The 16,287-nt window shown below is 38.5% G+C and overlaps 1 protein-coding gene across 1 annotated transcript in view; it reads right to left on the bottom strand.

The window, feature by feature from the left end:
- The window catches only part of DCC (DCC netrin 1 receptor), a 954,381-nt gene that overhangs the window by 240,289 nt on the left and 697,805 nt on the right, over window positions 1–16,287 (bottom strand). The window contains exon 12 of the mRNA XM_074952368.1: window positions 8,643–8,692. Within this exon, the coding sequence (XP_074808469.1) occupies window positions 8,643–8,692 (50 nt within the window). The remainder of the gene's footprint in view (window positions 1–8,642; window positions 8,693–16,287) is intronic.

Raw genomic sequence — 16,287 nt, 5'->3', positions numbered from 1 at the left:
CCCAGAGCTAGAGTTATGTAAAGAATTTCACACATATCCTCTCCCACAAGAATAACTAAGCACAGTATTATACCAAGTAACTTGCTTTTAAATTAACTTTCTTGGCACATGGCACATTTGTGTAGGTGGCTCATCCTACTGACATCACATTATGAATGCCACAGGTTTTGTTTTCTTCTCCAAGATTTCCAATTTTGTCAGTAAATATGAAAAAGCACAGAGCTGTATATAACTTTATGGTCAAACACTGTTCTAGGATGCATGCTACCTCCCACTGACTAATGAAAGAGCTGCCACGCGCAGCTCTGAGAGCTGAATTTGAGCCCATGTAGAAGTTAAACTGAAGGAAATACACACACAAACACTATAAATGCTTATTTTTTGTAACGCTGGGATACCACAATGGAACATGCATTAGTAGAAAAAGAAGATCTGGAACAGTCAAATATTATGTGTAAAGAAGTTATGAAATAAAATTTCATGATAAGATAGACTTTTGGCCACTTAAAAGAAACACAGGCAGTTGTGATTACGGCTACTGATTGGCTATGAATTGCCACACACAGCTCATCTAGTCTCCGATAAGACATTCTATGATTTTTGTTACTCTGTCTTCCAATAACCCTCAGCCACTTGCTTATCTCATCCCCCTGTAATATCTTGTATTTTAGATTGAAAGCTATTTAGGGGCAGGGACTGGTTTTTACTATTCAGTACCTAGCAAAATGGAACCCTGATCTGACTGAGGCCTCAAGGCACAACCACAATATAAATGTTAATAATAATAATACTCCAAAAATCTTCTATGTAATTAAATGTTTATATCTCCCACCACTGAGGAAAAATATTATGAAGCCAGAAATCTTATTAAAGTCAGCATGAAGTTTAAACAGGTATGGGACGTGCTGAAGCAGGTTATTTTATTTGACAAGGTTGCATTATGAAGCATAGTTGCCCTGTGCAATATTTAAATACAATTTGGGAACTGTGCTGGAATAAAGTTCAGCTACGTTTTTTTTTAATTTAATCAATTTGTGAAATGGAAGTTTTTAACTGAACTAATTCTCAGTGACTACTGTCAGGTTAGAAGAAAAGAAAGAATGATCAGGACAAAAGCTGACAGAGCGTAGTGTTATATTTTAGATCGTTGCAAACCCGAAGCGATAAAAGAAAAACATTACAAAACTCATGCAGACTTTCACAAGACTGGAAAATAATTGTAAAGTTCAATGTGAAATTGGGAGTTAAATTATGTCTTGGCAACAAATGCCACAAGAATCATATTTCTTAGCTATAAACAAATGCATTTTAAACACAGCCCATGAAACCAGTTCTTCTGCTTGATTAACTTTGTTTCTCTAGATTTAGTGAATTTACTTTTCTTTTTACTGTATTAAGATTGTTCTTCAAAAAACAACCCACATTTAGAAATCTATTCTAGCTTTTTCAAACAGTGCTCCTGTGTAGATATACACGTCTACCAATGTACTTTCTAAAGGTTGCGGGCTTTAATGATGGACAAACATGAAATGTTTCAGAAATTCACTTTGGGACCAATAAGCACTCAGAAGTTGAGATGCACACTCTTGGAATCACTCTTTTTGAATGGATTGCTCGTCAATGGTGCCATATTGATAGCTCTAGGAAGCAGAAATTCCCTATTAACAGAAGAACACTTCAGGGACTATCCACAGAATATTTCCCACACTTCCCTGCCAATGTGCATCAATCTTGACATAGTGGGAGGGCAGTTCAGATTCCATATCCAGCATTCAATCCTTTGCCTTCAGTCTCTTCAGATTGCCAAAAAGTGTGCATGTTACCGGTCATTTGGTTCTGTGATATCGAAACTTGGCCACCGTGAAAAGAACTGGGATAAATTTGTTTTGCCTGGGCTACAGCACAGCAGTCCTGTAGGCCATGATTCAGCAAAGCACGTAAGCATGTGCATTAATCCATCCCCATTTAACAGAGCATTTAAATATGTATTTTAACATCCCATTGAAGCTTTATGCTTAAATGCTTTGTGAATCAGAACTAGAGTAGCACCTTCTGATTATGCCAGATATAGAAAACCTAGAGATAAAAGGCTCTATCCTTTAGCAGTGGAAACATAAATATCATTACTATAGGAACAAACAAAAATAACTTTAAAATGGACTTAGTCCTCCCCATTTCTGTGTAGCATTATTTCCTACAGCATATTTTCCTGTTTTTGTTTTAAATGTCTTATCACTGAATGATCTCTACATAAGGTCACCAAAGATTACCAGCTGCTCTGTGACATGTGTCTTGAGAATAAGTCAAAGATACACACAAAGGTTTGGAATGAGATATTTCTAGACAGCATTGCCCGTGGGTACTATATGTAGGAGGGTTTTAAAAGTGGAGAGTAGCACTTTTTTTAAAATACAAATTTGCATTCAAGAGAACAAGAGATGGAAAATGGAGATCAGCATGACTGAAATTTAAGTTCATAATTAACATGAGATTGCAGAAGTGTTTCCAAAACAGTAAGTTCATCCTTATTAATGAGCTTTTGAATTAACTTGTTGCTTAAGTGTCAGTGGTGCAAAAGGAAATGTCTGAAGGGCATGTTCCATTAGACCACCTGTAAATACAGATTTCACACATGGACACTTTTCCATTATGTCTGATGGCTGCTGAAATTGATAAAGTATGTATGCACATTTCTTTTAATGCTCTGAAGTGTCAACTTGAGGGTCTAAATGGACTTCCTATTGCAATGAGTTACCAAAAAAAAAATTATGTTGCTCCAATAAAACAGGGAAAAAGAACCTCCCAAACACACAGCATAATAAAATAGTACATTGCTATTTATATAATATAATGCTAACAGAATTAATACCAAACATATAAAATATCAAATGGAAGAGACAGTATTAACCAGCATCAACAAAAGGTATGACTACACTGCAATCAGAGGCATGACTGCAGCATACATAAATCTGAGCTAGCTTTGATCTAACTAGCTCGAATAACAACAACGTAAGCGAAGTGACGGCAACGAGGGGTAGCAGCACAGGCTTTACAAGCGCACCAGGGACCCTGGGTATGAACTCATGTGACCAACCAGTGCTGGAACTTCACTGCTATTTTTAATTGAGCTAGCTAGATCAAAGCTAGCTCAGGTATGTCTACACATGCTGTAATCACACCTCTGAGTGAAGTGTAGACAAACCCTAAAGGCTTGCCTACACAGCAAGCTACTGCATGGCAAACTGGTGCACAGTAACTGGCCATGTAGACAAGCCTTTAGTGATCTCTTGGATTTAATTGACATTTGTGCCATTATGAAGGAAAAGATGTCAACAAATATATTCATAAACTTAGCAAGATGCAAATAGTCATACACAGGACATAGAAACACTGCAAGCCGTGTATGTTGAACATAATTTCCTGGTGAGAGTTTTTCCAAAGGGCACGTTTGCCTCTCTGTCTTCTAAGTGATTGTTTCCTTTGGTGATCATTTATGATTTGGGATTACCTTTCAGTTGTTCACCTCAGCTGCACTGACAGTGCTGTTGGCTGAATCCTGAATGAAAAAAATCACTACTTAAGATGTTTTACAGATACCTTTCTCCCCTTGCCTCCACCATATTTTTTCTACATTGGATTAATTCTGTTGCTCAGTTACAACTTCTCAGTTGACAACCTTAAAATATATGAGCAAGAGCTGGGTTTTGTAAAATTGATCAGTGATTTTATTCACTGCCTGTGGGTCTGTTTTGTCTTCGTAAACTAGCATGGCTTCTTATTGCGATTTCTATGGGGCATGTACAGTGATTGTTTTTATGAGCTAATAAGTGGTTGGCATCAGCTGGTATTAATTCTTGTGTGAAGATCAATTTAACCCTCAGGAAATTAATGTAAGTCAGTCTAATATGTGCTAACATCTCATGTCCACGTTGAAAGGATAAGATTAAAGAACGCCCATTAGGAGATGGTTGAAATTCTGAATTTCTGTCCTGAAGGAAATTCCATGATTTCAAAATGGATATCATCTCCAACCACTTAGTAAAGGCGAAATGTCGATTTTTTTCATGGAACGAACTATTCCAAATATGCCAGTATTTCATTTTGACCTTATCCAAACATTTGGATTCAATAAGATGGAAAAGTTCCATTTCCACTTTATTATTTTGACATCTGTGTTATTTTCATATAATATAAAAGCTGAAACAATAAAATCCAAATCAACCTTACCAAAGCAAAACATTTAGATTTTATTAAAATGAAACATTTTGATAATTTCCTGAAAAAAATAGACAAAAATCAATGTTCCCATTAAATGTTTCAATTTTATCTGATCAGTATTTTTTTGATGGGAAACTGTTCTGCTGGCAAATTTTTGACCAGCTCTGGCGCCTCATGTACAGTGGAATTTCATACCACTAGGACAAAACTGATCTGTTCAGGCTGTTTCCAGATTGTGGAGCAAACTCCAACAGGAGCTGAGAACCATCACAAACATCACGCCCCTCTGCTCAAAGTGCAAGACACACTTCTTTGACCTGCCTTTTCTAATACAATCATATAGGAGCAGATACTACATATTTATTAGGACTGTCGATTAATCGCAGTTAACTCACGCTATTAATTCAAAAAATTATTCATGATTAAAAAAACTAATTGTGATTAATTGCAGTTTAAATCACACTGTTAAACAATAGAATACCAATTTACATTTATTAAATATTTTGGATTTTTTTCTCCATTTTCATATATATTGTGTTGTAATTGAAATCAAAGTGCATATTAGTTTTATTATAAATGTTTGCACTGTAAAAATGATAAAAGAAATAGTATTCTTCAATTCACCTCATACAAGTAATGTAGTGCAATCTCTTTGTTATGAAAGTGCAACTTACAAATGTAGATTTTTTTTGTTACATAACTGCACTCAAAAACAAAACAATGTAAAACTTCAGAGCCTACAAGTCCACTTAGTCCTACTTCTTGTTTAGCCAATCGCTAAGACAAACAAGTTTGTTTACATTTACAGGAGATAACGCTGCCCTCTTCTTATTTACAACGTCACCAGAGAGTGAAAACAGGCATTTGCATGGCACTTTTGTAGGTATTTACATGTCAGATATGCTAAACATTTGTATGCCCCTTCGTGCTTCAGCCACCATTCCAGGGTACATGCTTCCATGCTGATGATGCTAATTAAAAAACATATGCATTAATTAAATTTGTGACTGAACTCCTTGGGGGAAAATTGTATGTCCCCTGCTCTATTTTACGTGGATTCTGCCATATATTTTACGTTATAGCTGTCTCGGATGATGACCCAGCATATGTTGTTCATTTTAAGAACAGTTTCACTGTAGATTTGACAACACACAAAGAAGGTACCAATGTGAGATTTCTAAAGATGACTACAGCACTTGATCCAAGGTTTAAGAATCTGAAGTGCCTTCCAAAATCTGAGAGGGACAAGGTAGGGAGCATGCTTTCAGAATTCTGGAAAGAGCAACACTCCAATGCGGAAACTACAGAACCCAAACCACCAAGAAAGAAAATCAACCTTCTTCTGGTGGGATCTGACTCAGATAATGAAAAAGAATATGCGTCGGTCCGCACTGCTTTGTATTGTTAGCAAGCAGAACCCGTCATCAGCATGGAGGCATGTTCCCTAGAATGGTGGTTGAAGCATGAAGGGACATATGAATCTTAGTGCATCTGGCACATGAATATCTTGCGACGCCGGCTATAAGAGTGTGATGAGAATGCCTGTTTTCACTCTCATGTGATATTGTAAACAAGAAGCGGACAGCATTATCGCCTGCAAATGTAAACAGACTTGTTTGTCTGAGTGATTGGCTGAACAAGAAGTAGGACTGAGTGGACTTGCAGGATCTAAAATTTTACATTGTTTTATTGTTGAATGCAGGGGGTTTTTTTTACATAATTCTACATTTGTAAGTTCAACTTTCATGATAAAGAGATTACACTACAGTACTTGTATTAGGTGAATTGAAAGATACAATTTCTTTTGTTTTTTTTTACAGTGCAAATACTTGTAATCAAAAATAAATATAAAGTGGGCACTTTACACTTTGTATTCTGTATTGTAATTGAAATCAATATATTTGAAAATGTAGAAAACATCCAAAAACATTTAAATGATATTCTATTATTGTTTAATCACATGATTAATCGTGATTATTTTTTTAATTGCTTGACAGCCCTAATATTTATTTAAGAGAAGAAAACAACCGCCAAAGCACTAGACTATAGACAAAATTTCCCCGTGGGGGGTATGAGAAAGAAATGAACTTCACATGACAGATGTTAGACCCATCACTGACTGCACTAGTGGAAAGTACTCAGATACTATGGTAATGAGGGTAGTACAAGAATCTATTTAGAATAGAATGCTTACTTACATTTACAACCAGATATTGGTATTTCACACCGTGACAGGGCTCACAGTACTCCCACTCATGGCCCACCAGGCACTACTCACCATGCCTCGGGGTCAGATGCCACCTTTCGTGATGTCCAGTGCAGTGGTGTATAGACCCTCTGGCTAATGCATTTTTCAGTCCCACCCCTTCCAGAGTATTAATATTCACAAATAAAAGACAAACCAAGAAACCAAAATAGGGTCATCCGAAGAGTCTTTGGCAAGACCCTACCATATTTAGGTTCTGTCTTCAAACAACCAGTCCTTTGGTCAGTCTCGCAGGGCCTGGTCATTCCATCCACCAGGAGGCTTGTATTACCAGCAAGCTGTCTCAGTCTCCTGGCTGTAACCAAGCTTCTCTCCGAGAGAGAGAAGTAGAGCTCTGCCCTCCTTCCTGTGCAGCCCCCAATTCAACTTGCTCTTCTCATTTTAACTTCTATCTCCACACCTGATATCTGCTGCAGGTGTAGCAGAGCAGGGCTAATTGGGTCCACAGGTCCTCTTTAACCTCCTCCTTTCCAGTATGGGTCCTATATGCCTCATCAAACACAATGATTTTTTAAATTATTTTTATTTCAGAAGCAATTTCTAGCACATTTGTCCAAAAACATTTACACTGCTTTCAGCAGTTTAGCTGTTTCTATCACAGAAGCAATCATTCAGATAAACTAGCTTGGCTAAAATTGGTTGCTTATGACTGAATTGGATCATATTTTTTCAATTTACTAATTTTCAAGAACCACTATCTTGTGCACGGAACTATTTGTGCCCAGAAAGTGTACATGTGTATGTGCAAAGGGGTCATTGTGCACAAAGGCATTGCTACACCAATGAAGTCAACACAAGTTTTTCCACTGACTTCAAGGAGAACAGAATTGACCTCAAAGCATTCATTTTCTTATGTGAAAAATGGGTACTTATGAATTCTGGTAGCCCTTGTACACACACAATTACACTCTGTGGTCCACATTTTCAGCTGGTACAAATTGGTACAGCTCTAATGAAGTCAGAGCTACACTGTCTGTTTCCCACTGGCAAAAATCTAGCCCAGATTTGTGAGGACAGATGCTAAATATGTGTGCCCTCTTTGCATCCACACATTCTACTGGCAAACCATAAACAGATGTACATCACAGAAAAAAATAATGGTGTATTGAAAAGCTAAGGGGACAACAATAAATAGCTATTTACATTTTCAATTTTTTTTTTAAAATGGGAGTCAACTATGTGTTTTTGTTTGTTGAGACAGAATGAACAGAGCAAGACAGGGAATCAGGGAGTTCTGCTGAATGGCCCTTTGCAAGTCACTTAACAGTTTCCTTGTCTGTAAAATATTAATAATTACCCTACTTTGTTAAAACCTTTGAGATTTACAGTGTAATAACAATAATACTTAGAACTTACAAAGTGCTAACAATGAAGCACATTCTTAAGCAGGCTGAAGACTCGATTGTAAAGTAGTCTAGGATTTATTCCCCACTTTGCTACAGATTTATTGGGCATGTCTCCTATCCTCTCTGTGCCTCAGTTCACCCAACTGTAAAATATGAACAACATCTAAGTCACAGGATTGTTGTGAAACTTGTTTTGTGATACAGCAAGTACTATTTGTAAATAAGGAGTTTCATTAAATGTGTTGAGGAGAGAGACTAAGTCACGTTCTTCAGGAGAACAGAACTTTTCATGGTTTCCAGAGAAAACTGAACTCCTTTACTAGTGATAGGGAAACCCGTTTGAATGCAGTAGAGTCAGCACTGTGTCAAACTCCAGACTGCAAAATCAAGTGCCACAAGAATGATGCCTCATTAAAAGCATTGGAAGGAGCAATCTTCTCTTTGTTTGTTAGAATCAACAACAAGATTACAAAGTCTAATTCATTAGCAATGAATACACATTCTCATCTAGATTGTTACTGTAAGAAGTTTGTTGTCTTAATTACACCAACTCAGGCGGACACTATGGCCTATGGAAAGGAAAGAAATATAATGTCCACCAAAATGACTGTCACAAAAGAGAAACAGGGATTTGGAACGGTCAGTTCAACTAATAAGGAAGGATAAAGAGATGAATGAAACAAAGCATTGTGTGGAATTTAGAACATTTTCTCTAACATAAAATCTACACATAAATAGGGTGTGTTTATACAGGTTTACCAAATATATATATGAACTCTGACAATGAAATGGTGAACATATGGCAGACTTACCCTTGAATTAACCACTTCCAAGGAGACATTCTGAGGCATTGCACTTGGTACTAAAAGGGGAGAAAAAATTGGAAATATGTAATTAGCAGCAGAGTCATAAAAGGCTATGTCAAATCTCTCTCTTATTGGAAAGAACTGAGTATGGCTTTTCCACACACTTTATAATCTGTTCATAAATGTGTAGTTAATTCAGGTGGCACTTCAGGGGTCCCCTCGAGAGACAAAAAAATAAATACATCTATTTGTTTCTTCTCATTTTTGGTAGACCTATTAGTGAGCCCCTTAAACAGTTAGTCAGTAGATTTTATGCAGTGATACCAAGTAGCTGATTTCAGTTACTTGTTTATTTCAGTTGATGTTTATAACAAGATCTTTCAGGTAATTGCTCTGCTGAGCACCAGGCTATTAGAATACATGCATTTCAGAATTCACACTGCATTAAGATAAATCCGTGCATGCTCTCCTAATTGGTACTAGTTCTGAAGATCTCCCAGAAAATAAAAGAATTTGAAGTCTTTTTCTGATATTAGTAAAAAATTATTTTAAAATATACCATCTTGCTCTAAGTAATATATGTAACTGGGGAGACACTGTTTATTAATTTCACTATTAATTTTATTATGTCCACACTAGTAAACATACTTTAATTGTTAAATGCAACTAATGCTTATTTAGCACCTCATCTTACAAGCTGCTGAGCACCCTCTTTCCAGCTGCTGATGCCCTTGGCTCCCTCAGAACGGAATCATCAGACCCCCACAAGAGCAGGCCTTTAATTTGAAGAAATAACTGATTCAAGTTCCTATCTAGTTAAAATTAGAACTTCCTTCAAACAATAAATCTATTTTTATTAAACATCCCCAAAGTAAAGCTTTTGTTCATCTAGGACTCATTTCTGCCATCCTCACCCACATTGAGTGATGCCACTGATATCAATGGAATAGTATTCAGGCTTCACCATAAAGGTGGTAGAATAGGTCCTTATTAGCTAAATGTTTACAGAACTGACAATTGTCTTCTTGGTGCCTGTATAAGTGAAGCAGATGTGTACTACAGATCTGGCTGTGGGAGGAGGTTTTCATATATATTTTCTCCTAGCACACAGTCAATGTTCAACCAGTAGCTTAACAGACGATATCTTCAGACATAAATTCTTGGTTTGTGGTGCCTTTGCACATTTTGTCGCCTCCTGTCACTCAGAGATCTAGACCCATAATTCCCTCTGACCTGAGTATACAAAGAGAGTTCTGGATCACATGGTAAGATGGGCTCCCTTAAATTTGAACATGCATATTGATACAGCTAAATGACCATCATACATCTAGAAGCCAAGACTGTAGGTCACACATATAGAATGTGGGGGACTGTATTTTCATAGAAACATAGAAATGTAGAGTTGAAAGGGACCTTGAGATGTCATCAAGTCCAATCCCCTGCACTGGACCAAATAAACATTGACTTTTAGTTAGAAAGTTGTTTGTGACATCTAACCAAAATTTCCCTTGATGGAGATTAAGCCCATTACTTCTTGTCCTACCTACAGAAGATATGGAGAACAATTCTTCATAACAGTCCTTATCTTTTGAAAACTGTTTTTTTTAAAAAAAACAGTGACTAAACAAAGAACTTAGGGACCACAGTGAATAATCATCTGAACATTAGCTCACAGTGTGATGTTGTGGCTAACAGACCAAATATGATCCTTGGATGTATAAGAAGTAAAATATTTATTAGGAGTAGGGAGCTGTTAATACTACTGTATGTGACATTAGTGAAACCATTACTAGAATACTATGTCCATTTGCATTGTCCACAATTTAAAAATGCTGTTGACGAATTTGAAAAAGGTCAGAATACAGTTACAAAAATGATATGAGGTCTGGAAAACCTGCCTTACAGTGAGAGACTAAAGAAGCTCAGTCTATTTAGCTTAAACAAAGAAAATTAAAAGGACACTTGATTGAGATCTAACACAATAAGAATAAGGAGAAGATTTCTGATAGTAGAGAGATCTTTAATCTAGCAGACAAGGACAAGCTCCAATGGCTGGAAGCCATTCATACTGGAAATAAGGCTTTTTTTTTTACAGTGATGGTAATTAAGAATTGGAACAATTTACCGATAGGTGTGGTGGCTTCTTAATGTGTTGGAAGAACAGGATCGTAGTAGGGAATATAAATGATAGTTTCATGTATTACCCTAAACTGCTTTGCTCATGAAACTGAGAACTTTCAAAAAAATTGTGAAAACCAGAGACCCACTTAAACTAGAGTACCTAATAGCTTACTGGTTAGGCCACTCACTTGGGATGTTGGAGACTCCAGTTCAGGTCTCTACTTCAAATCAGGCCCAGCAGATATTTGAACCTGGTTCCCTGACATCACAGATGAGTACTATTGTCTATTCTGGGATGGGTCTCTCACCAGGAATTCCATCCTAGATCTGAGGAAAGTTTAATCAATACAGCTACATTTCTGAAAAAAGTTTCAGTTTTGAGAAATCAAAAGAAATGTTGTTGAAAAATTTCTCACCAGCTCTAATTTCTATCAAAGTGTACCAAGAAATACATGTTTTGGATGAATGGTGCAATGAAGTGTTTGACAATGATCTTTGAAACCTTTCCTCAATATATAGCACATCACAGGGGTCTGCTTTGGAAAGGATGATGAGCAATCAAGCATTTGAACATAGCTTCAGGTTTCTTAAAGTGACAACTGAGTCTTTAGACTTTTCCCCAGTGCTATTGAGGTTTGGTGTGGTCTTAGGAGACATGTTCTCCAAGAAGTGTTTACAACTGAATTGATGTTCTAGATTGTTAATGTCCATTTTGTGCCTTTTGCATTAGGAGACACAGTATGAACCAATGATTAGGGCACTAGAATGCGAATCAGGAGACCTAGATTCTATTTTTAGCTCTGCTACTGACCTGATGTGTGACCCTGGGCAAATCACCTCCTGCTCTCTTCTCATCTTTTATCTGTCTTATGTATTTAGATTGTTAAACTAGATGGGACAGGGACTGTTCCCTACTGTGTGTTTCTAGCAGTTCCTCGTACAATGGAGCCCCAGTCTTGACTGGAGTCTTAGGTGCATCCGATGAAGTGAGCTGTAGCTCACGAAAGCTCGTGCTCAAATAAATTGGTTAGTCTCTAAGGTGCCACAAGTACTCCTTTTCTTTTTGCGAATACAGACTAACACGGCTGTTACTCTGAAACCTGTCATTAGGCAGTACCATAATTCAAATACCAATACCAATAATACGTTGGTATACAAGGTTCAGTCCAGCTGCTTAATATCTAAGGAAGCTGTGGTTGCTCATCAGTTACTCCAGAGATTGTATTCATTACTTCATTCTGACAAATTTATAGACAGAATCTGTATCTGTAGGACACTCAATAATTCAAGTCAAAAAGAGAAGTAATTATGGTATTCCTGTGATATTACTGACCTGATCAGAAACAGTGAATAACTGATCTCACACAAGAAAGCCTGTTCTCATGAGCTATTTTACAGAAGCAAGAATTCAGATAACATTTCTATATATAGTATATCAGTATTTGTAATATGATCATCATGATGGTGTGTGAAGGAATTGTACACTTATAAAAACACTATGCTCGCAATCTACACAAAGACCCGATTTTTTATTTCTCCCCTCCTGCCCAAGAAGCAGGAGGAATGGTGAAGAACAAGGATTGTTTTTTTCCCCCCTCTCTATCTTCTGCAGAGGACAAGTAGGAGTGTTTGTCTGGTTGGTTTTGGCATAGCGCATCTGTGTATAAGCATCATGGTGAGGCTATGACAAAGATGGGTGGATCTTTCACCTTCTCTTGGTGCTGGTGGTCAGCATTCACATTTGTGGGTGCTTATGTAATCAAAAATATTTTCAAAAAGAAAAGCAGTACTTGTGGCACCTTAGAGACTAACCAATTTATTTGAGCATAAGCTTTCGTGAGCTACAGCTCACTTCATCGGATGCATACTGTGGAAAATACAGAAGATGTTTTTATACACACAGACCATGAAAAAATGGGTGTTTATCACTACAAAAGGTTTTCTCTTCCCCCACCCCACTCCCCTGCTGGTAATAGCTTCTCTAAAGTGATCACTCTCCTTACAATGTGTATGATAATCAAGGTGGGCCATTTCCAGCACAAATCCAGGTTTTCTCACCCCCCCACCCCCCTCTAAAAACCACACACACACAAACTCACTCTCCTGCTGGTAATAGCTTATCCAAAGTGACCACCCTCCCTACAATGTGCATGATAATCAAGGTGGGCCATTTCCAGCACAAATCCAGGTTTTCTCACCCCCCCCACACACACAAACTCACTCTCCTGCTGGCAGTAGCTCATCCAAACTGACCACTCTCCTTACAATGTGCATGATAATCAAGGTGGGCCATTTCCAGCATAAATCCAAGTTTAACCAGAACGTCTGAGGGGGTGGGGGGTAGGAAAAAACAAGGGGAAATAGGCTACCTTGCATAATGACTTAGCCACTCCCAGTCTCTATTTAAGCCTAAATTAATAGTATCCAATTTGCAAATGAATTCCAATTCAGCAGTTTCTCGCTGGAGTCTGGATTTGAAGTTTTTTTGCTGTAAGATAGCGACCTTCATGTCTGTGATTGCGTGACCAGAGAGATTGAAGTGTTCTCCGACTGGTTTATGAATGTTATAATTCTTGACATCTGATTTGTGTCCATTTATTCTTTTACGTAGGGACTGTCCAGTTTGACCAATGTACATGGCAGAGGGGCATTGCTGGCACATGATGGCATATATCACATTGGTGGATGTGCAGGTGAACGAGCCTCTGATAGTGTGGCTGATGTTGTTAGGCCCTGTGATGGTGTCCCCTGAATAGATATGTGGGCACAGTTGGCAACGGGCTTTGTTGCAAGGATAGGTTCCTGGGTTAGTGGTTCTGTTGTGTGGTATGTGGTTGTTGGTGAGTATTCGCTTCAGGTTGGGGGGCTGTCTGTAGGCAAGGACTGGCCTGTCTCCCAAGATTTGTGAGAGTGTTGAGTCATCCTTCAGGATAGGTTGTAGATCCTTAATAATGCGTTGGAGGGGTTTTAGTTGGGGGCTGAAGGTGACGGCTAGTGGCGTTCTGTTATTTTCTTTGTTAGGCCTGTCCTGTAGTAGGTGACTTCTGGGAACTCTTCTGGCTCTATCAATCTGTTTCTTCACTTCCGCAGTTGGGTACTGTAGTTGTAAGAATGCTTGATAGAGATCTTGTAGGTGTTTGTCTCTGTCTGAGGGGTTGGAGCAAATGCGGTTGTATCGCAGAGCTTGGCTGTAGACGATGGATCGTGTGGTGTGGTCAGGGTGAAAGCTGGAGGCATGTAGGTAGGAATAGCGGTCAGTAGGTTTCCGGTATAGGGTGGTGTTTATGACCATTGTTTATTAGCACTGTAGTGTCCAGGAAGTGGATCTCTTGTGTGGACTGGACCAGGCTGAGGTTGATGGTGGGATGGAAATTGTTGAAATCATGGTGCAATTCCTCAAGGGCTTCTTTTCCGTGGGTGCAGATGATGAAGATGTCATCAATATAGCGCAAGTAGAGTAGGGGCATTAGGGGACGAGAGCTGAGGAAGCGTTGTTCTAAATCAGCTATAAAAATGTTGGCATGCTGTGGGGCCATGCGGGTACCCATAGCAGTGCCGCTGATCTGAACGTATACATTGTCCCCAAATGTACAATAGTTATGGGTAAGGACAAAGTCACAAATTTAAGCCACCAGGTTAGCCGTGACATTATCGGGGATAGTGTTCTTGACGGCTTGTAGTCCATCTTTGTGTGGAATGTTGGTGTAGAGGGCTTCTGCATCCATAGTGGCCAGGATGGTGTTATCAGGAAGATCACCGATGGATTGTAGTTTCCTCAGGAAGTCAGTGGTGTCTCGAAGGTAGCTGGGAGTGCTGGTAGCGTAGGGCCTGAGGAGGGAGTCTACATAGCCAGACAATCCTGCTGTCAGGGTGCCAATGCCTGAGATGATGGGGCGCCCAGAATTTCCAGGTTTATGGATCTTGGGTAGTAGATAGAATATCCCAGGTCAGGGTTCCAGGGGTGTGTCTGTGCGGATTTGATCTTCTGCTTTTTCAGGAAGTTTCTTGAGCAAATGCTGTAGATGCTTTTGGTGACTCTCAGTGGGATCAGAGGGTAATGGCTTGTAGAAAGTGGTGTTGGAGAGCTGCCGAGCAGCCTCTTGTTCATATTCCGACCTATTCATGATGACAACAGCACCTCCTTTGTAAGCCTTTTTGATTATGATGTCAGAGTTGTTTCTGAGGCTGTGGATGGCATTGTGTTCTGCACGGCTGAGGTTATGGGGCAAGTGATGCTGCTTTTCCACAATTTCAGCCCGTGCACGTCGGCGGAAGCACTCTATGTAGAAGTCGTCTCTAAGGTGCCACAAGTCCTCCTTTTCTTTTTGCGAATACAGACTAACACGGCTGTTACTCTGAAACCTGTCAAAAATATTTTGAGGTCCAATCCTCACTAATCCTGAGGTATTTAAAAATGTGGGATTTTAAAGGCGATCTGATCAGTGCCAAAGCAACTTGTGTCTCCTGAATTCAGGTGGGATGTCTCAGCCCATGCAGATCAAACTTGCGTTTTTTAACTACCACATTAAACTTCGATGTTGTATATAATTTGCTCTCCATTATCACCTTAGGCCTTTTTTGTCATTATTCCTTTTCCAAGTATTACTGCTACTGATTGTTAGTTTCAAAAGATTCCTCACCCAAATGCATTAGCCTGCATTTCTCCAGGTTGACTATAATTGTTTTTCCTGTCCACATTGATAACTTTTTATTATTTCTCTGTCCTCACTGTGTGCAACACCTCCCAATTTGGTTTCGTGTGCAAATTTAATTAATGTGCTGTTTATCCCTTCTTCCAGATCTTCAATCAACATGCTAAATAAATCCAGACCCAGTACCAAACTGAGTCACCTTCACAGGAACATTGCTGATTGTCTTTACCTTTGTTTACTGTACTTCAGCCAATGAGACAGTACTTATAACCAAGACAATGCGATTTAATATTTTAGGCAAAAAAAAAAATCTGTGGGTCACTGTATCAAATGCTTTACAACAGTCTAGAACGATTACAACTGCTTTATTTCCTACTTCTACCAGTTTTGTATCTTGATCAAACAAAGCAATTGAGTTTGTCTGGTGCAACTTGTTCTTTATAAACGGATGAGGCTTATTATCTATGGTTCCATTATGTTTGATTAATCATTGGTCTATTATAATCTAGGTATTTAGAGACTTCTTCTTGCTCTTGATCAACCAGTAACCTAAAGTTTAGTGAAGTCAATGGGAATACACATCCATTAACATCAGTGGTCTTTGGATCCAGACCCAAATTCTTACAATAGATTTCGCAACTCTTTCATATTCATACAATTTTAAAAGCACCCAGTGTCCTCTCCACAGGCAATTACTCTCTGCTGTGTCATTAAACTAAGCAGGTACACAGCACAAAAAACTCCAGATTAACTCTTCCTCCATATTCAAAAACAAATGCTGCCAAGTGCAATTACACTTCAGATCATTAAGCATTGTCTTTTTGCCTTCCTTTGCTGCATCATCACATTTTCCAAAACATAGTACATTACATTTATTT

This window comes from Natator depressus, chromosome 5, assembly GCF_965152275.1.
Source record: "Natator depressus isolate rNatDep1 chromosome 5, rNatDep2.hap1, whole genome shotgun sequence".
NCBI classification, from domain to species: domain Eukaryota; kingdom Metazoa; phylum Chordata; order Testudines; family Cheloniidae; genus Natator; species Natator depressus.
Note: the sequence above shows the minus strand (reverse complement) of the source record. Positions and strands in the feature narration are given on the sequence as shown.